This window comes from Dasypus novemcinctus, chromosome 11, assembly GCF_030445035.2.
Source record: "Dasypus novemcinctus isolate mDasNov1 chromosome 11, mDasNov1.1.hap2, whole genome shotgun sequence".
NCBI classification, from domain to species: domain Eukaryota; kingdom Metazoa; phylum Chordata; class Mammalia; order Cingulata; family Dasypodidae; genus Dasypus; species Dasypus novemcinctus.
The window spans coordinates 17,664,223-17,688,957 of NC_080683.1; the positions used below are offsets into that span (position 1 = coordinate 17,664,223).

The following is a 24,735-nucleotide window of genomic DNA, read 5'->3' on the forward strand; positions in this document are numbered from 1 at the left end:
AAACATTTATGATGCTAAGCCCTTTACTACAAACATTTCATCTCTTGTTACAACCATGCAAATTATTATAGGTCCACGGACAATGGGGGAAAAATTACTGAGCTTAAAACAAATCATACAGTATTTAACTGTATAAAAATTAAAATGGAACAATATGTCACAAAGCTTTGGAATCACTTAAGTCATTATGCTAACTCTTAAAAGAGTATATAGGACCTATGAAAATAGTGTGTACCAGAAAATTCTTGGTATGCTCATTTTTGCGTTTGTCTAATTATCTGTAAAACAATCTTGGTGGAATAAACCTATTGAAATCTTACTACTTTTTTCATGGTCAGACTATATCAAAGTTTCTACACTCTTTTCTCATCTATGCAGTTAATGTGGTCTCACCATGTTTCAAAGACAATAGAAGATGCTGGCATATAGAGATGAGTAAATACAGTACACATGATAAATCATTAACTCTACTTTTTGGTCTCCTATTTGACACATCCAAGATTATTAAGTGAAAACATTAGTCTAATTGATTGGTATCATATATAGAAAAGAATAAGTTAAATAATGCATTTTTCACTTTTGAAGACCTCATGCACATTCCATCCCAATGTCTAATTTAATTTCTACTCTTTATTGCTGTCTCTTTCCATCAGGGTCCTGCATCCCTTTCATTTTAGGTTAGAGAAGGGTTGTAAAGAATTAGATAGTAAATATTCTAGGCTTTTCAGGCTGTAATATTCTTTCTCACAGCAACACAACTCCACTGTTTTAGTGTGAAGGCAGCTCTAGACAATATGTAAATGAATGGGCATAGCTTATATTGCACTAAAACTTCATTTATGGAAAATGCAATTTGAATCTCATGCAATTTCATGTGTCATGTGTGATGGCTTGGAATTGTGTACCCCAGAAAAACATGTACTTAATCTTAATCCATTCGTGTGGGTGTGAATGGATTGTAAGTAAGAACTTCGATAAGGTTCCTTAAGTTAAAGTGTGGCCCAACTGAATCAGGACGGGTCTTAATCCTGTTGCTGGAAGTCTTATTGTGAGGGCTACAGAGAGAGAAGCCACGGTGAGCAGCTGAGGCTGGAAGTTAATGATACCGGAAGAGAAAGGAGAAGATGCTGCCATGTGTATTGCCATGTGACAGAAAAAAGCCAGGAACCCCAAATATTGTCAGCCAGACAGAAGATACTTATTTTGGGTAGAAACAAGCCTTCTGGCCACTGAAACCATGAGACAATAAATTCCTGTTATTAAGCCAACCCATTGTATGGTATTTGTTTCAGCACTAGGAAAACAAAAACATCATGAAATATTATTCTTTTCCTTTTTTTCAACTATTTAAAAATATAGTTTGTGATTGCACAAAAGCAGGCCTCAGGCGAGATCTGGCCCATTGGCCATAGTTTGAAGACCCCTGGTCTAGTGCTGAGTAACTTTCACTCAGTCACAGTCCAAAGGAAAACCCTCGAAAAGCCTACTATTTATGAAGTTTCCCCACATGACATATTCAAAGCTTTAGATTCCATCAATATATCCATAATTTTCAAGGTGCATCTGAAAAATATTTTAAGATTTTGCAGTAAAGTTTTCACTTTTTATGAAAAGGAAGTATATATAAAACAATGCATAGGGGCTAGAAAAGGAAACCTGCATGAAAGAAGTATCAGTTCTGTTCCCAGTTTGGGGATTCAATTCCTTTACTAAGTAAATAATTTGACACCTTCACATCTCATTTTCTTTGTCAGGAAAGTCAGAATTGTCAGGTGTTGTTCCTAAACAGTTATAGTAAATGTTAATACACATAAAGAGGGAAATTGTGCTTTTATCTTCCAGAGTAGCCACATTTTCAGAAAAATGTTATGTTCTTTTTAATGACATAATATAGATCTGAAAAGATGAGTATTTCTGAAGAGGAATCTAGTAGATGATTTGTTCCAAATGTTTTGGGGTAGAAAAAAAATCTAAACTCAAGGGTGAGATCATGCAAATTATAGCACAAAATACACATATGTAAAATTTCAGGCTTTTCCTATGTGCCTACTACAACCACAAGAGGTTCGGCTTAGGGGTCTGTAAAATTTTTTTCCTCCTTTAACTATAATGCTCTGAGCCAAGGCATCATCAGTTCCAGGCTCAGTCAGTGCCAGCTGAAAGTGTAAATGTTCAGCAAAAGGATATTTTTGAAAGGAGACTGAAAATCCCCGGTGCCAGATACCTGAAACTTTGTTAGGGTATTCAGTGGAAAATTTCATTTCCACATTATAAATAACTAGGATATTTTAAAGGATCCAAGACTAGTAATTTCCAAGAACTGCTTATATTAGTTCCACTGAAATGTGAAATGTAGGGAGGATACAGAGGAAGGCTCTAAAGCTAGAATCGCCGGATGTGATTAATTGTAATAAATATCGCCATTGATTAAATAGTCTTTAACTCCCAGTCAGTGTACCCGTTTTTTGAGGCCTGAATATTTTACAGTAAGTGAAAAAAAGAAGGGACAAAACAGTGACGAAGAAAGGGAGGAAAAGTCACCAAGATGATTACTTAAATTCAAACTGCCCTGGAATTTCTTATTAAAAAATATTCCTCTGGTCGCCCATATTTGAGATGTCGACATTGTTTCTCAGCATTCTTCACATTTCCTGGGAGCTCCCTTTCTGTGGACTCTACGAGAGGAGATGGACAACCCTAAAAAGGCGGCACGGGTATATCACCCACCACGGTAGTTACCGAATTTCTGTCTCCCTACCACCACAGAAATAACTCACTTCCGGTAACTCCTCCCCTCCTTTGCAGCCCCCACGACTTAAAAACAAAACAAAACAACAAGCCAGAGATTCTGTTAGACAGTGGCCCAACGTGCCCAAAATAAAACTGCCCCCTCAGAAGGAAGGAAAAAAAAAAAAAAAGAGCCACGAGAATGTGTGAGTTGCTTATGTGTATTTGAGAATGCCAGGGCATGAATGTCTGAAGGAGTGTGTGTAAGGAAGGGGAGTAAGAGATGTCGGTTCCCCCCCTTCCGCCCCCGGCTTTTTCTGAGGGGGAGGCTTGGCTTCTAGTCCCAGGTCCGCGGGCCGTCGGCGCTCTGGGAGACTCAACCCGTCGGCTCGCAGACTGCGGGTTGGTGCCCGTGGTTAGAGCTCTCCCCTGTGACCGAAAAGATAATTAAAAATCGCACGCTCCCTAGACAGCTCAGCTCTTTGTTGCGCTTTCAAGTTTGTTCAGTTACACTGGGTTCTCGCACCCCGGCAGCGCCCAGGCCCCGAGGTCTGTTGGGGAGGGGGTGCCGTACAGTCGCTCCCCGGTGTCACCCAGGGTGGCGGCGGCAGACAGCCTAGGCGACGCGAGGGGCGAAGCGAGGAAGCTCGCGCGTGGGTGGGAATTTCGGGGAAAGTCGGGAATAGGGAGAGAAAAGTGGGAAAGGGAAAGACAGACCGAGGGAGACGGGGACAGTGAATGGAAAAAGAAAAGGTGAAAATAACTCCTCAAAGGGGAAGGACGGAGCAGCTTCCCCTGCTCGAGCGCACGCCCAGCTCGTCCTGCCCTCAGGGAGCCCCTCCACGCCCCGCACATCTCTCCAAAGGGGTTGATCCTGTTTTCCACGTCACGCAGACAGCCCTCCAAGTTCATCTTGTGCTAGAACTGGGTTTTAAAAAGCGAGGAAGGGTCGTGGCAGGTCGTTACCAGAGTGAGGGAGGCTTTTGCACTGAGCAATAAAAACGCCAATTAATGGGTATGTAAATTGCTTTAAAGAAGATGGGGGAGTTGTGCGTTTGTCATGACGCAACCGTCTTTCTTCATTAAGCCTCCGAGAGGGAGTCATTATACTTTTTCATTGATTTTATTAAGTCACATGGTGTATCAGATAACCTATCTTTACAATTTTGGCAACTAATGATTCTTTTTGCGAACACGTTTTCAAGCTTTGAAAGGTTTTAAAAAGTTTAACAAAAAGCAAGGATCCTAGCGGTAGACAATACAGATGGGAAAGGGCCCTGGGTCCAGCTCTTGCGGGTGCAGTAGCCTCAGGAGGATTTCCCGGCTTCTGCGGGCGCCGCACATTGTTTTGTTTTGAAGGCTCTGTGTTTGAGGCCGGTTGGAGACACCCACGTGCTTCTGACTCTCATCAGCGTAATGATCGCCTTCGCCAGAGTCGTGTCTATATAAACCACAAAAACCTAATCATTAGAAATCCCAGCCTCCAAAAACCACATTTTAGGTAAAAACTGCCGCTTTTTTTTTCTTTTCTCTTTTCGCTCCTTCATCCTCTTGACTACACCTTTTTGGGGATCCAAAGTCGGCTTTTGAAACCCACAACAGTAAATAAATACACAAATAACCAGTCGTTGAAGCATTTTGAATTATTTTGTACTTTTATTTCTTTTTAATTTTTTACCGCAGGAGCGATGGGGAAGAAACTTAAAACATTAGACTGAGTTTTAGATGCAGAATAGACTTAATAAAAGATTGGACTGAAACTCATAGAAAATTGCCGCCCTCCCAGCAAGGGGTTTTTTTTAACTTATTTTAATCACCGAGTTGACAGTTTTCCAGTAGTTTGAAAAACTCATCTTTATTCTCTAGGAATGACAAGTTTGAATATGTAAGAAAAAAGAAGTGTCCAAGCCACTTGAATTTCTAAAAACTATTTTGACAAGTGCCCCCCCCCTCCATTTTTGTGCCCCTCAAGACAAAAACAAAACAAAACAAAAACAACCCAAGATCTCCCTGCAAGATCCCCCCGCCCCCCCCACAGCCGCTCCGGCAGAGGTGGGGGTGGGGTGGGGTGGGGGGAAGGGTGAAGAGTGCTGAGAAGTCAGCACAGATGCTCAAGAATTTTCCTTCCTACTCTCCTGAAGTTACAACGAAAAATAACGACAGTCAGATCAGCCGGCGGCTCTCTGGTGTCTCAGCTTCAACCTCGTCTGACAAGAGGGGTCCCTAGTTTTAGTAGTGGGGGGGGGGGGGGGAGCGAGAGGACGCGACCAGCCGACATCCCCCTAGACTGGGGCTGCCCTTCTCGGTTTTGGAAGCTGCGCGCAGCATCCGGGGGGCTCCTGCTCTCCGCCCGCCCGACGCGGCGGCAACGGCTGCGATTCGCAGGCTGGAGATCCGCTGTCCCGAGATCCGCTGCCCGCGACTCACCTCCTGGCACCTTGAAGCGCGAGGGACGCGGGAGCCTTGCAAAACAGCAGGAGGGAGTGGATGCTAGGAGGTGGCGGTGATAGCGCGAGAAGAGAAGGGAAAGGAAGGAGCCAAGCCAGGGAGCCGGGCTGGCAGCCGCCGCGGGAGGAATCCGAGCTCGCAGCCGGCGCGGGGGGAGCGGCGACAGGCGCGGAGGAGGCAGCGGCGCGGGCGGGCGGCGGCGCGGCAGCCTGCAGCTGGGCAGCTGCGCGCGGCTCGGCGGTGGCGGGCAGCGAGCGGCGATGCGGGCTCCCGGGCTGGACTGCTGAACCCACGCCACTCCACCGCCCGACTCGAACTGGGAGGGGGAGCCAGCACACCCAGGACGCGGTGCCACACGGGACCCCACTCCACGCTGCTAAGTCAAGCTCCCCGCCTCCCCGGACCAAACACACCCCCGCGCCCGGCTGCTCCAAAGGCTCCGGAAAAGATCTGCGCCTTCGGGGCCTCCCTATCTACCAACCCGACTGCCGCGCGTCGCCACTTTCGTTCCCCATCAGATACCGCCCGGCAGTCGGCTCCATCGAACTTGATCTCTCACCTCCTCGGCCCCATCACCTCCATCCCCTTTCCCCCCATCTCGCCTCCGCCCCCCCAATTTCCTCCTCCTCGCCCCTCATTTCCACCCTCCTCCCCCTCCCCCGGCCACTTCGCTAACTTGTGGCTGTTGTGATGCGTATTCCCGTAGATCCGAGCACCAGCCGGCGCTTCAGCCCCCCCTCCAGCAGCCTGCAGCCCGGCAAGATGAGCGAAGTGAGCCCGGTGGTGGCTGCGCAACAGCAGCAGCAGCAACAGCAGCAGCAGCAGCAACAGCAGCAGCAGCAGCAGCAGCAGCAGCAGGAGGCGGCGGCGGCGGCGGCGGCAGCGGCGGCGGCAGCGGCGGCAGTAGCCGCGGTGCCCCGGTTGCGGCCGCCGCACGACAACCGCACCATGGTGGAGATCATCGCCGACCACCCGGCCGAGCTCGTCCGCACCGACAGCCCCAACTTCCTGTGCTCCGTGCTGCCTTCGCACTGGCGCTGCAACAAGACGCTGCCTGTGGCCTTCAAGGTAAGAGGTTGCGGCCGCCCTCCCCACCCCCCCGCCCCCGGCCCCGCTCCGCGGGACGTACCGCCGGCTATTCCACACCCGCGGGAGCCGGGGCCGGGATGGCTCCCAGGCCTCCTGCCTTGGCAGCGCTGACCCGCGAGACCCGCAGTTGGCCCTCTGCCTCCCGCCCGCTCGGCGGGTTCGGGGCTCAGTCCCCCCTCGCCGACGCTGCTTGCCTCTCCACCTGTGCCCGCAGCCATCCGGTCCACAGACCTTGTACTCGGTACCCGTTTATCACCTCTCAAGCCTCGGGCCACCGCTCTAACCCACCCCTTGAGCCGTTTTCCCGCCTCCTAGGAATCCTCAGGTGCCCACTCTTTGCACTGCCACCCGAACTTGCTCCACCCCACCACCTTCCTCAGGGACAACGATTCCCGGCATTCTCCCCCGGAACTCCCGCGCCCCCTCCGCGGGCATCACGACCGGCCCCGCACCGCGGGCCGCGAGCGCCGCCCCTCCCCGGGGTCCTGCGCCCTCCCACACTCTTCCATCCTCGCCGCTCCCGCAGGAGCGCGCCTCAGCCGGCCTTGGCGCGCGTTCTCTGGCCCGCCTGAGCCCCAGCGTTCCCGGCCTCTCTCGGGCTCCGGGGCAGTGGTCATGGGCGCACCAGCGTTCGCGCCCGCGGAGGGGTGCGGGTTACCGGCCGCGGAGCGCGGTCTGCATTACCGTGTCCGGGAGAGTCCCGGGCAAATTTGGGACTCGGAGATCGTGCAGCGGGCAGGATGGGAGCTGACCCGCGCGGGTTCCCGTTACCCGCGAGAAAGGCGGGGCCGCCGCGCACACCGAGGCGGGGAAGCTCCCGGGTCCGGGGCGCGGGACCCTGGAGTGCGGGGAGGTGCTGGCCCGGGGAGGGGGCGGGGGCTTGAGCTGCCCCTTTCAGCCGGGGCCGCACTGTCCGCCTTGTCCCGCCGGGGAGAGAGGAGAAAAACCTGTGAAACGCCCCCGGTTCGCCCGGCTTGAAACCTGAGGTGAAATTTTGAGGACTTGTATTATTATTATTACTAAGAATTTAAATCCCGTAGGTCGTGTGCGGGTCCTGCCCGTGGCCTGGGCGCCGGAGGGAGTGACCTCTGGGCCCGCAGAACTGCAGCCGCCGGCTCCGCGGCCTCCGCCCTCGGGCCCGTTAGTTTGAGGTCGGGTGTCAGCCGCGGGCAGCAGCCCAGCGGGTTGAGGGTCTAAGGGTCCGTAGCCTGTCGCAGTAATCAGATGAGTCGCCATCATCCGACCAGCTTTTCCAGGGGTAGCCCTCCTCAGGCGTAGACGCCGCGCCCCAAAGCCGGGCGCGCACTGGGTGGATGGGGAAACGCATCCACACCGGCTGGACTAGACGCCCAGGATGGAGTGGGTGGTGAGCTCGACTGGGAGACAAACTCTCCAGAAGAGAGGGCCTCTGACTCTCCCACGCCTAGGGAATTGCGGCAGTGGGCCTGGGTCCCCTGGGTTCTGGGGTCTGTGGAGAGCAGGGTAATGAGCAAGGCCTTGGGGGAGGGGGAAATAAAAGGAAGGAATTGTGCCAATTCCTCCATTCTGGACCCTGGGGCCAGCCAAGCTCCCACGGGCCATTGGTAGTTCCCATTTGATGATCACACACACATACACCCCACGCACCAATTCAGATTCCGTGTGTAGGTGGGGTGGAAAGAAAGCGGAGTCCAGGTCAATTAGAGCGGGTTATCTCCATAGGTCTTATATCAGAACAGAAATCAGAATGAATTGTTATGGAAAGGGGATGTTGCATTCTGGGGCAAGTTTCATTTTGCAGTTGGCTCAACAAATGCTTTTTTTTTTTTTTTTTAACCGCCACATTTCTCCTTTTATAATTCGCCCATTTGGTAGGTTGTTCTTACTTTTTTCCTTGAAATAAATGAAAAGCTCAGCATATGTGACCTGTAGAGATTTAAAATTCCATAGAAATTACAATATTCATTGTTCAGGGGTCCAGACTTTTCTAATTAGCCTTTTGTCCCCCCCCAAATCATCCCAAACCACCTGAATAAAAACAGCAAAGAATATGAATAAGTTGACGTTTTGTTTATATAATGCCACAAACCAGGGGATTTGGAAATACAAGGATAGGTGTCTACATTAAAAAAGATAATTTAGATGCAGAAAAAGACCACTTGTTCTGCTGAGCATGCTGAAAGTCTATTTTGAACTCTTCTTTACACTTATGATGCTGAATTGATAGTGAGCATGAGTATTTTGCATGGAAAGGACATTTTTGGCATAAAGAGAGAATGCAGTTGAGTTTGAACTATTATATTCTCAGGTGTTTTGGTTATCTTTGGATTTTCTTGCTACCACCCTTTAAAAAATTATTTTGAAAATAAATTGCTTTCTTTGCTATGAATCATACTTATTGTTAATTACACACAGTATGCTTTTACTTTACTTTTAATCACAAATAAAAGCATACAAGACATGTAGCCATAATAAATTGAATATTTTAACCCATATTTTGAATAATAAATTGAATTGACTTAAAACTTGTCTCTCAATATCCTCCCACTCCTATACCTGTGTTTAAAGGTATTTGACTAGTGGATGAAAACTGGGGTCGACTCAGTATAGAATTTTGTCTTTCTGCTGAAAAAAAATGTATAGATACTTGGAACATCCAGATTTTGACAAATTTTATTGTTTTTATCTGAATGTTGTAAAAACAACCTCTTTTTACCTTACTTTTTGCATGATAGTCTGACAGCAGTAGACTTTCTACACTCTTGCAACATAATCAAATGAATCTGCAGTGAAGAAATAATATAAAGGTGTCTCAGTTTTAAAAGTGACAACAGCAATTTGGCTGTCATATTTAGAACATGTATAAAATTGTACTGTTGTTGGGTAGGTAGCAGACAGGTAAATACATCTGAAAGTGCACAAAAACAGAGAACTGACAAGAAAGAAGTCTGACATTCAAATCAATGCAACTCTTCCTTGAGCCTGTATTTTATGTCACATTGAGTTTGTCATGAAAGAGAATCAGAAATGAATTCAATAGCGTGTGTATTTTGATATATCAATTTAAAAGTCATTCAAAATGATTTGCTAAAATATTAAGACTTAATGTATTAGTGTTGCTCATCAGATCTTGTTTTGGGATCGTATAAAAATACTTGATTTCATGTATACCCACTCAATATGTAAAAATGCAAAAAAACCCAAAACAAACTACATTGCATTAAAACATGTAAAGTTGTTTATTAATACTGTATTTTTAACAAAAGTTCTGTAGTTTTGAAATGTTCAGTTCCCCAGGTGTCAAGGAAATGGAAATAAATATTTTTAACATTTCTTTCAGGTGTATCTCACTGAAAGCTTAAAATAGTTAAGACATACTATTAGAAGATCCTAGGCTCTTTCTGTCCTAAATGATTCTAGTGACAAAAAGTACTTTGCAAATAACAGTTCATTAGTTGATGATCAGATAGAAAGTAGAGAGAACATGTTAATCCAGTAGCTCCCTTATAGTTAAATGTCTGTTAGCATTTGCACTGTTAAGCCTGGTAGTCAGGGTTCACAACTCAGTTTCTTTAAATAGCTTCAAGCTGAGACACTGTGCAGAAATTTTAAGCCCAGATGTATATTTTTAAACTAAAAGTAGTGCAAGCCTATTGTGCTATTTTAAGTTAGAAAATGCTTGACTATATATTTACCAATATCATATGTTTTTCTGGCAATGTTAAAGAAAACACATTTTTAGATATATGACCTATTACTCATAGTTAATTCTGTATCTTTAATAATACCTTTCGGTATTTGTCAAAAGGAGGGTTTCAAAATGACTGAACAATTTCTGTTTGAAAATAATTTTGACATCATTGGCTTTTTTCTCTTGTCAAAAACAAGTATGCAACAAGTGAGTTGTATTTTTCCTTCATATTTAATGATCAGACTTTATGTCTGTGTCTTTTCAAATCTAATTATAACTAAACAAGAGAAAACAGGTTATTAAACCTGTAAAAACCTTATTAAACCTAATAGGTATTGTTTTACAAAATTATGCAAATTGTAATAGATTGCAAGTTGTGTGAAGACAGCACGTCTTATGTTATGCCTTTAAATGCAATAAAATTAGTTAAGCTTTTAAGATTGAATGTATAAAAGTTATTGGTTAGGTAATCAGAACAAATAATTTTAGACAAAATAAATATTTCAAAACTTTTAGAAAGCTTATATTTGAAAATAGCTATTCTAAGATATCTTATGTTATTTTTTCCTCTTGTCGTTGCTATTTATAGCCTTTCAAAATTCTAGAATATTCTATCATTAGACGATCTAAATCAGCTTGATACATGGCATGTAAATACCTGGCTTAAATTGAAATAATTTTCATCAAAATTTCTTTGACACATATTTTTAAAATTATGAAATGGAACAGCATATTGTATTTCCTTTTTTCTCTGAAATTCAGTTGACTTTTCCTAAATTTGGGGATAAATTCTAAAAATTAACTGTAATGGTCATTGAAACTTTTTGATAGTTTATTTAAAGTTATCTTTAAATAATCATGTAGGAATAATATTTTTGCCATTTGCAGTTATTCTCACCTTTCTTTTTAATACAAAGAAAGATTTGATCAGCTACTGTGAAAAATAATTATAATTCACTTTTTCCAGAAGTACACTTTGCCAAATGATGTTGGCCCATAAGAATCGTTGATTAGTTAAGACTAGATTTCTGTCCATGGAATGTCACGGGCAATTTTAATTTCCATATACCAAGACCACAAAAAAATAATTTTAAGGGTCTGAGTTAATTCTCTATTGTTTCTCTTTCACAATAATTCACAGTTTCAGTCATAAGCTTTCTCATAGAAAATTTCAATAGCATTTCTAGAGTTAAATATCCTTTCGCTTTATTTTGTACAAGCCACACACCATGTGCTCTAAAATGCTAGTTATAGTGAGGTGCCCTAAATAAAGGAACTTCTTTATTCTAAGGTGTCAGGACCAAAAATTACTTCCCCCTTTCCCATGAAGGTTCTCCAATTTGTAGATTTAGTATTTTAAAACACACATTTAATTGTTAAAAGTTCACCAAAATACTGTTTGCCTAGTAGTACTTCTGTATTGGGTAGTATGGTAACAGCTTTTAATGCATGCTTACTCTTAACTAGTAAAAGCCATTTTTGACTGCTCTCTGCTCCTTAAAAGGTTTTTTTTTTTCCATTGCTTGGTTTTTGGTGCAGATGAAATGTGTAAAAGTTCTTGATTCTTTTGGTTTTCTTTTAGATAAACACAGTCGAGAATCTCCAAGGGAAAATTTTTCATTTTGAGAGATTTACTTTCTTTTAAACCCTGGAACATATAATTATACTTCTCATTGATATAAAGTCAAATACAGAACTCCCTGCCCCCTTTATTTTTTGCTCAGAAAAACATTGGTCAATCTGATTTGGTAGAGTGAGTAGCAGAAAAAACGATATCTTTAGCCATTAAAATAGAGCTCAGCCATAACAGGAAAGGTTAACACTACACTGTTAGCATTTTTTTCAGGCCAAGTTGTAAGCTTCATAGAAGACTCATGCAACTTATGATTATCTATTTGTTCTGTTATTAAATGTAATATGTAAAACCTACTAACATTTAATATGGTCATTATTATGCTACTTAAGCAAAGTAGAATGGATTTATGTATTTCACTCTTAGGGACTCTTTTCTTTCATATTTCCCCATATTGAATCAATTTTCCTTTTCTTCTCACTAAAGAAAAAATCCATTATGTTGAAAATATGCAGTAAAATAATAAAGTCCCAGAGCTCATGAAAACTTTTATATTGGGACAGATTTCTTTATTTTTTTTTCTGAAATTTAGCTGGACTGAAGTGAAATCCAGCAGTTATCTATATCTCTTAACACCAAAGAACATCTCAGAATATGAAGTGAAGAATTCCACATTAAATTGAACCCTTTAGAGATGCTTCTAAGTAAAAACCTATGTTTCACACACATTAGACTTCCAACAGAACACTGTTAGCCTCCTTGTCTTGCAAATAGTACATCATTATAATTCCACTCTATATTTATATTTTACATTTTATAGACTTTTTATTATTTAAAATTTATGAATTGGAAAAATATGGTTCCTGGAGATGAAGTTACTTTTGGGAGGTGGTAGCAGATAATGTAGCAGAGGTGGGGGAAAAAGTGGGTTCCCTTGAGTTTTAGTGTATTCTTTCTCTTCCAAACAGTGCAACTTTTCTTCTGCCTTCATTAATATGCTTATGGGTTACATATTTAGTTTGACATAGAAAGCCACACAGCAGGTGTTAAAACACAATATGCTGAGTGTACAAAATATCAAGCATTTAGATGAATGCTGGCAAATGTAGTCAATTATTTCACTATTACCAAATGTTCACACTTTTAGCATTGTGAATTCGAAATACTGAAAAGCACATTGCCTCCATCAGGAGTAGAGCAATACTTGTTTTCAGTATTCACTTGAGGCATGAGATAATTATGCGGGGTTGTCGGTTTCTTAGGAGGAAGTCTTGTTCTCAAGAGATTTACCCTTGTCCTGGGAGACATCTGACATTGAATAGAATAACTGTACTCCAGGTAAAGGATACTTGGTATGAATCTCCCTCCTCTGGGACAGAAAAAGTTGTCAGAAAAGTAGTCTGAAGCCAAGAGCACAGTGCTGCTTAGGGATGCTGATTCAACCTTTAGCTGGTTCTCTCCCTTAGAGCCAGTAAGTAACTGGTAGCCCCACAGTCTGCTGGCCGTGGGAAGCAGTGCTTCTTATGGATCTCGTTTACTTATTTATTTCACAAATATTTATCACATACATACTATGAGCCAGGCCCTGTTTTGGCAGTTGGGGATATGGTGGTGAACAAGATAGAATGAAGGCCCTTTGCCTTATGGTTTTTCGGTCTAATACCTGGATTCTTGGGAGCGAATTCCTCAGCTTTGGGCTAGTCCAGCAAGAGGAATAGGGCGATCATTAAGTATGTACGTTGAAAGGATCACTAGTACAGTGGGATGCTGTTGAAAGTGGGTTCTAGATTGATTTTAAAAATTAATTTAAGGCAGTCTTAGCAATTTTGAACTAAGTAACTGCCAAAGGAAGGACTGGAACTGAGAAATAGCCAGAGAGAAAAGTAAGGGTGAAAAAAATATTGACAAGTTTTTAGTTTGGTTGGTTGTTTTCCTGACTGGATCAGAAGGTATAGTGGAGGAGTGTTGGGGTAGGATTTATGGATGGGGAAAATTCAGCCCCAAATTATCATTATAATGTCTGTTTTATCACACTGAGAAATCTGTTTTAAGGCAAGTATGTACTAAGTGTATTGGGAGCATGGAATTTAAACATCGACAGAGGAGGGAATAGCAGTAGAGGGGAAAGGATAAGTGGGATGTTTGCCAGAAAGGCAAGCATACATAGGTGGTATTGTCACAGAGTAGTGGGCTACTCCAGCAGGAGTCATTGCTTAGTTATCATGAGAACATCTGGAAGCTGAATGAGGAAGAGATGGAAATAATCTTAATATAGGATCCTGGAAGTGAGATGAGAGAAAAGGATGCTATCAAGTGTTAGGATCATGGTTACAGACTAAGAATAGTATGCTTTATATATGACATTGAAGGATCTGCATCAATATTTCTTTACCAGGTTCCCTGTTAATCAGAAGCACACATTTACAAGTTAGCTGACCCATGTCAAAAGTGAGGTGTCTGGCTTTGGAGTAATGAAAATGTTTATTAGCCTCAAAGATCGAATAATCTGGATGTTTACTTGACTGAGTTAAACTGCCTCAGACTAAATGTTGAAGATTAAGGAGGCAAGGGTATCATTCCAAGATGGCAGATAGAAGTAGAATAGAAAAGAAGTGTGGCTAAGGGGGTGCTTTCTACCTATTCCACTCATTTCTCATTGATCACATTTCACCCCGATGTTTATCTTTATTTTAAACCATTTGTGAAATAATACTTATTTGTGAAATAAACAAGTGAACGAGCTCCATGAAAAGCACTTTACTTTAAGGTACTTGATGGCTTTGGATATTTCACTGGGTCCCACTGCAGAATGGGCATTTAGTAAATATTTCTAGTGTGTCTAAAGCTGAATATATAACCCAAAGTAAGGAGATGGAATGTAGTCCTGGATACTGCATTATGCCTGGGGCTGCTTATAGTTAGGAACTCCCAAGATTTCACCTAAAAGTCATCTCCTGTAGAGCTGACCAGACTTTCTATTCTTTAGGCTGTGATCCGGATGAGACCACACCTCAGGGCTTTCCAGGTTGCAGACAGGCAATGCCTTAATGTGTACAATGCAATCTGCAGATGTGGGCATCAGCTTTCCCTCTGTGGCCTAATTTCTTTGGACAGCTGAACATGGGGATTTAATAAAAATGTACATCTATTCTGTGAAGAATCCAACAACAAATGAACGATGCTTTTGCCTGCCTTTGAAATGGGTGGACCCTGGTACACTGGTGTGTTTGAAGTGGCATCATAGCCCATATACAGATGCTTCATTCCTGTCTGCCATTACCAGACTGGAGCACTAAGTCCTGATAAGACGCATCATTTACAATGAGAATATATTCTCAGTTTTTAAGATTTTCTGATGTGCCATTATTGCTGCTGTGTTTCCTGTTTAATGTAGGTGGTAGCCCTTGGAGAGGTACCAGATGGGACTGTGGTAACTGTCATGGCGGGTAACGATGAAAATTATTCTGCTGAGCTCCGAAATGCCTCTGCTGTCATGAAAAACCAAGTAGCAAGGTTCAACGATCTGAGATTTGTGGGTCGGAGTGGACGAGGTAGGTTTCTGATTTTAATATGAATAATGGAATAAACACATCAGAATCCTCTGGTGCAATACAGGCTAGTCTGTATACAAATCAGTGCCTTCTTTTACTGAATAGAATTACTGAAGGTTTTATTTAAATATGTCCAGATGAAGTTGAATGTTTTTTTTTCCTGAGTGGTCATGCTTTTTCCCTTTGCTTTATGATAATGAAAATTCCAACATTTTGAGAAGGGCTGGTTCCTAGTTTCATTGGGTATGAGCATATGAGGTAGAGAGGAAGAAAAGTAGAGGTTCAAGTTCTGAATATGGGCAGTCAAATAACTGAATAAATTGAGTAGCAAAGGGGACAGAAACATGAATGCATTGAACCAATTTCCTGGTAGTATCAATTTTACTCTTAAGTTGTAGGAAGGATAGAGAACATAATGCTCTTCATTTCTCACATATTACCTCTTATGAGTTGATGTACTCTCAATGATCAATTTAAAAAGTCATGTTTTTTAATGGAAGGTTTTTCATTTGAATAAGTGAATAATGTATTATTATGTTAGGATGATTATATAGCATTGTCCAGACAGGTGATCAGGACTCTAATTTCCACACAATAAGGAATTCTTAAAATGTTCATAAATAGAAAACATTCCCTTTTAGGGTTTTCCCAGATGCTTCATAAATATGGTTAATGTTTTAAAAATTTCTAAGGAAGCCAATTTTTGTTCTATAGAGGGATATTTAACAGCCAGTCACCTATTAGAAGTATTATATTCATTTATCGAATCTATCTAGTATTTACGTTTTAAATATTTCAATAAGCAGAGAAAAAGAGAACACTGTGGGAATGGAGTGGAATAAAATGATAACACCCTGTGGAATCGCTACAGGTTTGAATTAGGAAATGAGAAGCACCAGTTTTTAAACCATGTCCAATAATTGCTCTTTAGTTTGGATCAGATGTCAAATTATTACCATTGTAAAAACTTGATAAAGGAAATTCAAGCAAGACTGTTTCCTATGAGTAGTTTTAGTTTACTTTCTAGGAACAGGGCCAAGAAGTTGTACTTTTTAACTAAAAAAAAAAAACAACAAAAAAAAACACAACTGCATGCTAATGAAGTATCTTCACTGAAAGGTTGTTGAAATAAAGTGAGGCTTAGGGCCCCTGGTAGAATCAAAACTAAAGAAGTTACCTCTGCATTAGGTTTAGTTTCCTTCATTAAAAGGAAAGAAAGATATATCCTATCTCATACTGACTGATTCTTTCCTTTTTTCTCCTTTCCCTCACTGGTGCAGGTTCAATACAATTCTTTCTAATAAGAATAAAGAAACGTTTGAACATGATTTACTTCTGTACTCTAAATTGCATCTGTTGTCTTACATTACATTATTTTCTTTTCAACTAGAGTAATGAATTTTAATATTTAAAGGATTGGGTGTTATTCTTTATTTTACTTAACAGATTCAAGCTAGCGTTTTCATTTATCTTGCTTTTATATTATATAGATGCTACATAAGTTTTCTCTGATCGGTTCGCGTAGAAAAAAAAGTGATAGTATACTTTGTAAACCCTCAACATATTTATTTAAGAAACTTCAAAGAGAAACAAAGGGTGTGCACTGTTTTACTATATTGGCTTTCTGAGTTTTGGCTGGTTTCCCAAATAGCAATTTTTATATTTAAAAAAAAAAGACAGACTTAACTGCTTGCAGACTTTTCACGCATGGAAGATGAAGAAAGCTTCTTTTGATGAAGTGTAATTATGTCCAAACAGAGCTGACCCCCTCCCCCTATATTTCTTATGATCTTAACTGAAGAAAGTAAGATTTTTCCTTTGAAGCAGCCGGGACTTGGTGGAGGATCTGAAATGCTACAGTCTGCTGCCAGAGGCAGGATGGAGAAATTGGTCCAGACTTGTCTTCAAGACTTAAATGGGGGCTGGGGGAGTGAGTAGGGAGAAAGAAAAATTGATTTATCATTAATAATAGATTTTTATATTACCACTTTAACATTGTATGAAAGGAAACAGTAATTTCAAACTGAAATGAATAGAAAAATAGGACAGAGAACTCTGATAAGACATATCACTCTGAAAAAAAATGGGTCACTTTTTCAGTGGCAGGAAACCTTTTATATCACCTGAATACCTGGCCTGCTTTTTAACAGTTTATTTCCAGCTTCTCCTTTTATTTTCACAGTTCTACATTTCTCTTAGGTTATTTAGTCTGAAACAACAGCTTTGTATTATATTTTTCAACACCTCCATTGTAATTTTTTCAATTTTATTTTCTACTTTCAGTTGCATTAAAAATAAAACACGCAGTTCCTCAAATGTTATCCTTTTTTTTTTTTCACTTGTAGAAATATAAACTTCTCAAAAATTGAAAAATAGTCTTAGATGTATAAAAGAGTCATTTCACTACTTTGGCTTTAGGGTCGTTTGATGACAACTTTTAGAAGTGTTTTAGAATAAAAGCAGCGCATCATTGAAACTTACATTAAGTTTAAGAGTGGCTTATGGTTTTTGTTTTTTTTTTAAGATTTTTAATTTTTAAAAAATTTATTCAAACCCGGCCCCCCCCCCACCCATTGTCTGCTCTGTGTCCATTCCCTGTGTGTTCTTCTGTGTCCGCTTGCATTCTTGTCAGTGGCAATGGGAATCTGTGTCTCTTTTTGTTGTGTCATCTTGCTGTGTCAGCTCTCTGTGTGTGTGGTGCCACTCCTGGGCAGGCTGTGCTTTTGTGTGCGGGGTGGCTCTCCTTGCGGGGTGCACTCCTTGTGTGTGGGGCTCCCCTAGGTGGAGGGACACCCCTGTGTGGCTTGGCACTCCTTGAGTACATCAGCACTGCATGTGGGCCAGCTCACCACATGGGTCAGGAGGCCCTGGGTTTGAACCATGGACCTCCTATGTGGTAGATGGACACTCTATCAGTTGAGCCAAATCTGCTTCCTGACTTATGGTTTTTAATTGTCTTCTCTTTTCCTTCTTTATATTTTAAATAGAAGTGTTTAAAATGATTGTGTTCCCTTAGTTTTCTTGGTGTGCTTCTTTGCTTCTCTTTGGGCATCAATCATGCTGCTTTGAATTTATAAGCATTTTTAAGCACTCACAGTGTAGAGTAAGTGCTTAAAATGATACTTTGTCAATTTTGGATACAATTCCTGCTTATAGTCGTACACCTTGGCCCCCTACCTCTATTCCTGGAAGCCCCTCAGGCTTGGTAGAAATTGCCTATCTATTACAGCTCCCTATGTTTATATTAGAAAATACATGACTTGAGGACGAGAACTAGTTTCTAGATGAAGCCATGGATGATGCAATTATTATAGTTTTCTAGGGAGTGCTACCTCCCTAAGTTAAGAGCCTGCTTTCTACCTTTTTTTTTTTTTAATATAAAAAGCAATAAAAATGGGATTTGGAAAAACTTTTCTTTTTTTAACTTAAGAAAATCATGACTACCTACATAGACATTTGACTTAGGAAATGCATTATTATTAGAAGGTAGAGAACCAATTATTGAGTCTTTTGATAGTTTCTGAATGTTTCCCCAGCATTAGATGTATGTTTCTTCTGAAAAGGCAACAACAAGTGGAAGGCACATCCTTGATTTTTATTTTAGTTGTAATAGTACATTTTGATTTTTAGGATTTGATTTTAGAAGACTGTGGTTATACTTAAATATGTGTTTCCGCCCCAAAAGTCCAGCTCTTTTTAAAAAATGTCCGTATAGAAAACTGGATCCATTTTGAACATTTGGACACTTTATACTTCAAAAGGTGAATTTTACAATATTTGGCTTTTGTTCCTACATGAGAAATTTCCCTGAATTTGGAGGAAGTATAGGTGACTTTTAATTAAATTGTAAATTTAATTAAATTGTAAAGGTTTGAAATAGAAATATTCCCAGAACCAGTTTAGGTAAATTCCCTGGGAAGTATGTATAAAAGATTATTTAGAGGCATTAAGGATAGTTAAGATATATACATGGTTATTATGGATGACAGTGGCTTTACAAACACTGTATTGGAGTCACTGTGAGAAACAGGGCTGTCTCCATGGGCCACTGATCTGCTCAGAGTGGAGTTTTTTTTTTTTTTTTTTTAAGTTTTAATGTAAAATAACTTTCAATCTGGAGATCCAACCATTTTGACTACTCCAGATTTTTCCATTATTTTGAGGTCCTGATCTGGACCCATTGGCTTTCTATTTAAGTTTCTAATCTCCATTTCTTTAGATTTTCAGGTTTCTGTAACTAGTTTAGGTTCCTGACTCTCTTTTTTTTCCTGGTTAATCTTAATGTTTCTAATAAATCTTCTGTTCTTCAACTGGACAACTAAATTATTTAAATCTATGTAATATCCAATATATCATGGATGAAATATATCAATGACACATTAAAAATAGATGCTTTCACCATCTTACCAAGATGTTAATTACATTAGTCCATTTTATATTTAATGTTTCTTCGGCTCATAGAGCTGATTGGGACACATCTAGAAATAGATAACTTTTTTTAAAAAAATGTTCTTGGGCAATGTGGCAAATGAAAAAAAGAAAAAGCATTGTTTCTAGGGTCTGGAAGGCCTGGGTTCAAATTCTATATTTCTCTACTTACTAGTTGTGTGACCTTGAGTGAATTACTAAATCTCTCTGGACTTCAGTTTCCTCATTTGTACAATGGGAGTGATAAGCCTAACTGGTGAGGATTAAATTAGAAAATGTGTATGAAGTGACTTGAATTTAGTCAATATTGACTTTCCTTTACTCCTATCTTTTCTTTCCCTCTTTTTAAAAAAATTCTCATGGCCTTGGAAAAGAATAGTTCAGGAGATTTTAAAACTATATATACTCAGTAACAAATGATGTGTGTCTTAAACAGATTTTAAGAACTTCCATGGTCTGGGTTGAAAAGAAAACCCATTCACTAGACTTGACAGCCAAAGACCTGTTCTCCATTAAGCCTTGCGTATAACCTGTTCCATATTAAGCTTTGAAAAGATTGCATTAAACTTTGTATTGCTACATATTGTCTTAAGATTTGTGTTTTGATTTAATACTCTTGGTTTTCAGGAAAGGGAAAAAGAGTCTCTGACCAAAAAATAAAGCAAAACAAAATGAGCTTTTTAAAGATCTGTTAGAAGAGCAGACTAAATGAATGCCCTGGCCTGAGATTGCTGAATGTTTTATTGAGTCACTGTTTCACGCCCACCTTTTCCTGTCTTGTAACAGTTTGCAGTTTTGACTATCTGACATGACTAACCGTTGCAAATCTAACTGATTACAACTGTCAGTGAGTCTGTGTAACAGAGTCTGGTCTCTTCTGGGGAAAGCAGACATCCAAATCTATCAAACCCCACCCCCCATCGCGCCCCTCCCCCCCTTAGTCATCTCCTTTAGCTCATTAATTTGAAATGTCAGATGTAACATTTCAATGAAGCACACTCTGCTAAAAGTAAAAATGCATACTTATATTGGGAGATGTCATGTACATTTAGCAGAAAATCAGTTACTGTCAGGGAGTTATTTCAAGATTTAACAGCAGGGATGCGTGTTAGGGGAGGGGTGGGCAGAGAGGAGACAAACTTTGTTCCAGTAATGATGAAATCATCATCATACCACAGGCACATTAAGGCCAGGACAGGAGACACTGGCTCCTGTTAAAATGATTCCCACAAGAACTTTCCTCTTTCATCTTCTTATTGTAGTTCATCTAAGCAAATGAAATGCTAAAGCCATGTGAAGTAAATAACATAATCAACAGTGATTTACTATTGTTCTCTCATGGGGTCATGGCCTAATCCTAAATAAAGACTTCTAAAATTGTCTGTTCTTGGATGTATTCCTGATGTTAGAGAAAACTGAAAGGGAGAGAATACTCCTCAAGAGGACCAGGATTTTTATTTTCAATACAACTGTTGCTATGGAGTGACTTTTTCAGGGGGTGGGGGCAGGGAGGGTTTGGAGTCTTTTGTTATAATACGGCAATGAGGAGGAGGATCTTATCACTTAGCAAGTTTAGTAACTGTCTAAAGTGGCCAACAGAGGGTTTCCAAATAGAATAAGGAGTTCTGAGTCTTGTCTTTGTTTCATTACCTTTTCAGAGATGCTGAAATGAAATTTGGACTTCTCAGTTGCTTTATTATCTCTTTGTATTCACTGTGGATTTTCCCTTTTTACATCCGCAGGCAAGAGTTTCACCTTGACTATAACTGTCTTCACAAATCCTCCCCAAGTAGCCACCTACCACAGAGCAATTAAAGTTACAGTGGATGGACCCCGGGAACCCAGAAGTAAGTACTTGCCTTCCTATTGGAAAGGGTGAAGAATTTGCCTAGACCCTATGAGTTAGTGTTACTTTCATATAAATAGTTTCTTTGCAAAGTTTGCTGTATAGATATAATTTCAGTGAGAGACAATTGGTAGAACTTCACAGTTAGTAGAAAATAAAATTACAGTTTAATCTTTGCCACAAGATTGCTAAGGCCTCCATAACTTCGGGAAATGAATGAATAGTTCTTCAGTCACTGTAATTATTTATTAAGAAATTCTACTCATCCACTGTATACAATATACAGGGCAGACTAGACCCATGAGAGCTGAGGAGCAAAACAAGAATTTAAAATTCTTGAGCTTAGTCAAAAAGCACTTGCATATGTTTCCCATGGCCTAAGAATGTGTTTTAACTCTTTAACTAGCCCACTTAATTCCCTTTATAAAGAGCACCCTGCTTAATTATAAAGAATATATTTGCAAATGATAACTTGCTTGATTGTTACAATACTGTTGTTTAGTCATGTTTCAGAAATTGTTATAGTTTCTTTTAAAACAGGTATAGTCAAAACAGAGTTAATCCACCTTGGTTTATTTGTATGTCTGGACATCCAGAGTGTTAAACCAGCAGTCATTTTACAGGAGTACATAAAATCCATTTGGGCCAATATGCATTTTCCTCCTAAATCTAAATTGAAACAGGTTTGCTTCCCCCCCTGAACTGATTTGAACAAACTCAGCACTGCATTATTTAAATGTATTTGTTGATTAAAAATTTTTGTTATATGAACCACATTAAAAAATCTGTGCCAATGGAAACCTTGTCTAGATCCCTGTCTTTGATGAATGAATACCTTGGAGTCCGATGCATGGCGTTTAGGGAGTTTGGTTTGTTGGGGAGGGACAGCCAGTGGAAGTATTTGTCGTTTATCAACACACCTGCCTGAACAGTGGGAGTGTTATATTTTTTCTCCTCCTAAAATGAGAGGAAAGGGCTGTGCCCCCTTCCCAGGTAGCATCTCTTTTAGCAGTGGGGAATATATGGTGGCTCCTGTTTTTCTGCCTCTGGCTCTTTTTCAGAAAACCTCACTGCTTGCCTGCACTAGGGAGGTTTCCTGCCTGAAGAGCGAGCCTTTGAGGTTTTCGTTTTCTCCTCTTTTCATGCGTATTTCGTTCTTCCAGGTTCACCATGTTGGGTCAGTGCTGGCCCTGTCTATGCAGATTGGGACTGTCTTATTAGGTGGCTGCTGTACACATCTGTGTGAGCCCCGAGTCTGCTCTCCTAAGTGAGAATGCATTGCAGGTGAATAGAACTGCCCAGGGCTGTCTCGACTGTTTCGGCACTTGGCGTGACTTTACTGAACTGCCATAAATCGGAGATGATGCCTTATGATGGAAGACATCTTCTAAGCTTTTATCTAGCTCTTGAGTTTCTAAAGAAGCAGGGTCGTGTGTTTTAGTAGTGTATACAGCAGGCTAGTAGTCTAATATTTAGCAGCATATAATACTTATCTTTTAAAGATGTTTCCTGCTGATCTCAGCTGCTTTTCTCATTTCGTAGAAAAACCACCATTGTTGTGTGTGTGTGTGTGTGTGTACACTCACACGTTGATATTCCAAAGTTGATGGTTGGGAGAGGACATGAGAAGGATAGGCATTGCCCTGTTCTGAAAGATGTGACAAAAGGTGAAGAGGCAGGGAAACTTTGGGAAAGTTGCTTCAGTTTTGTATAGGTTTACTTCATTTTGAAGAGGCTGTTGGCAGAACTCAATTAGTTGATAGGCTTACTGCCCTGTAGACGGAGAAGAGCTCTGAAAGGAAAGAGGGTTAAGGGTGAAAGGGGTGGATGACCCATGGGGACCCCAGGTTCAGGCTTGAGGTGGTACTGACGGTGCTGAGGTGGTGGGGTGGAGCAGAGAGGATCTGCAAGGGGCAGACCGCCTGACCTAGATCAGCCTGAGGGACATTTCTTGGGAACCAAAAATGTCTTTGAAAATGTGATGTCATTTTCATGCCATCATGAGGTGACTTGCCAAACTCAGTTTTTAGATATAAGGATGGGTCTGGTATTGGAAAATTTTAATCCTGTGACCTGGACTCTGTGTAGTGGATTATCCTGCTCTGATCTTGGCCATTCCGGCTATTGAGCATTAGTGTCATAACACTTGTCTCGATATTGTTCTTGAAGTTTGAGATTCCCAGCAATGAGTATAACAGATTTTGATCGATTGGACATTTGTCTAATATTAAATGGGGGATCCTCTAGAAGACAGGTTGTCAAGCTTTCTCTGTAAAGTGCCAGATTGTAAATAATTTGGGCTCTGCAGGCCATATGGCCTTTGTTGCAACTACTCAACTCTTGCTGTAGCTCAAAAGCAGCCACATATAACACGTAAACAAATGGACATGACTTTGTTCCAGTAAAACTTGATTTACAAAAACAGTTGGTGGGCAACATTTGGCTCACAAGCCAGAGTTTGCTGATGCTGGTTCTAGAATTCAAAGTGGCTTATTTGGTAGGCCTTTAAAAGAGAAGTGGGAGTGGATGTAGCTCAACTGATTGAGTGCCTTCCTCCCATGTATGAGGTCCTTGGTTCCATCCCTGGTACCTTCTAAAAACAAAACAAACGAATGAAAAAATCTCATTGGAGAGTGGATGTGGCTCAGTGGTTGAGCACCTCCTTCCCATGTACAAGTTCCTAGGTTCAATCCCTGGTATCACCTAAAAAAAAATTAATAATAAAAAAAAGAGAAGCACTTTAGTAAAAGACTTCCCTGAGAGCAAAAAAAAAAAAGACAATTAGTGTAATTGCTTTGACCCCCTCTGCCTCCATGTTTATGATTCCTGAAGTAGTGGTTATTTGTCATAGAAATAATATAATTCTGTTTATTACTGTAGTAATTTGTAGTAGTTTAGGATTTTGTACTATTGATTGCTGTTAGTGAAATATCACTGATTCCTCTAAAGGTCTGAACATATTTTGAAAAGGCTACTTCTGGTAGATGAACTGTTTGAACAAGGACAGTTTCCTGGATTGACTGGTTGGGTCTTCATTCAATTTAGTGTAGTGGTTAAGGATGCAGGCTTTTGTAGCAGATTTACTGGATTGAAATCCCAGCTCTACTGTTTACTAGCTGTATATTGGTAGAGAAACTACTTCTCTTTGCCTGCTTAAAGCCAAAATAATAATAGTATCTTCCTTATCAGTTGCTGCAAAGATATTAAATGATGTCATATATGTAAAGTACAGAGCATAGTATCATGTAGTAAGTGTTCATTAAATGTAGCTTTTATTAGATGAATTTCCTTCAGTGCCAGAAGTTTGTTGTAGAGTTTTGCTTATAGCAGGCTTCCAGGAAACAGATACCATCTAGATTCTTTTCTCTAGTGTATTATTTTCTTCTGGGGATGACTTTACTAT

At 40.8% G+C, this 24,735-nt stretch overlaps 2 protein-coding genes across 5 annotated transcripts in view; one reads left to right on the plus strand and one right to left on the minus strand.

Moving 5' to 3' along the window:
• Positions 1-3,871: 3,871 nt before the first annotated feature.
• LOC111763144 (uncharacterized) lies at positions 3,872-5,772 on the minus strand. The gene is made up of 3 exons (XM_058307697.2): positions 5,752-5,772; positions 5,155-5,648; positions 3,872-4,168 (listed from the first exon to the last, which is right to left on the minus strand). The coding sequence occupies exons 1-3, from the start codon at positions 5,770-5,772 to the stop codon at positions 3,973-3,975; spliced, it is 711 nt and encodes a 236-aa protein (XP_058163680.1). The 3' UTR covers positions 3,872-3,972.
• The window catches only part of RUNX2 (RUNX family transcription factor 2), a 124,121-nt gene continuing 104,793 nt past the window's right edge, over positions 5,408-24,735 (plus strand). Inside the window, exons 1-3 of one of the 4 annotated variants that reach the window (XM_071218478.1) lie at positions 5,408-6,243; positions 14,902-15,058; positions 21,229-21,333. In XM_071218478.1, coding sequence (XP_071074579.1) covers positions 5,866-6,243; positions 14,902-15,058; positions 21,229-21,333 — 640 coding nt within the window. In that variant the 5' untranslated portion in view covers positions 5,408-5,865. The remainder of the gene's footprint in view (positions 6,244-14,901; positions 15,059-21,228; positions 21,334-24,735) is intronic. The other 3 variants (XM_012523579.4, XM_012523577.4, XM_012523578.4) reach the window with 3 other exon arrangements.

Coding starts and splice junctions, on each gene's coding strand:
- LOC111763144 (XM_058307697.2), bottom strand. CDS start 5,772: ATGGGGGGAAAGGGGATGGAG. Junction 5,649..5,751: donor TGGGGGGAAAGGGGATGGAG/GTGATGGGGCCG, acceptor TCGGGTTGGTAG/ATAGGGAGGCCCCGAAGGCG. Junction 4,169..5,154: donor GCGCTTCAAGGTGCCAGGAG/GTGAGTCGCGGG, acceptor TGGTTTATATAG/ACACGACTCTGGCGAAGGCG.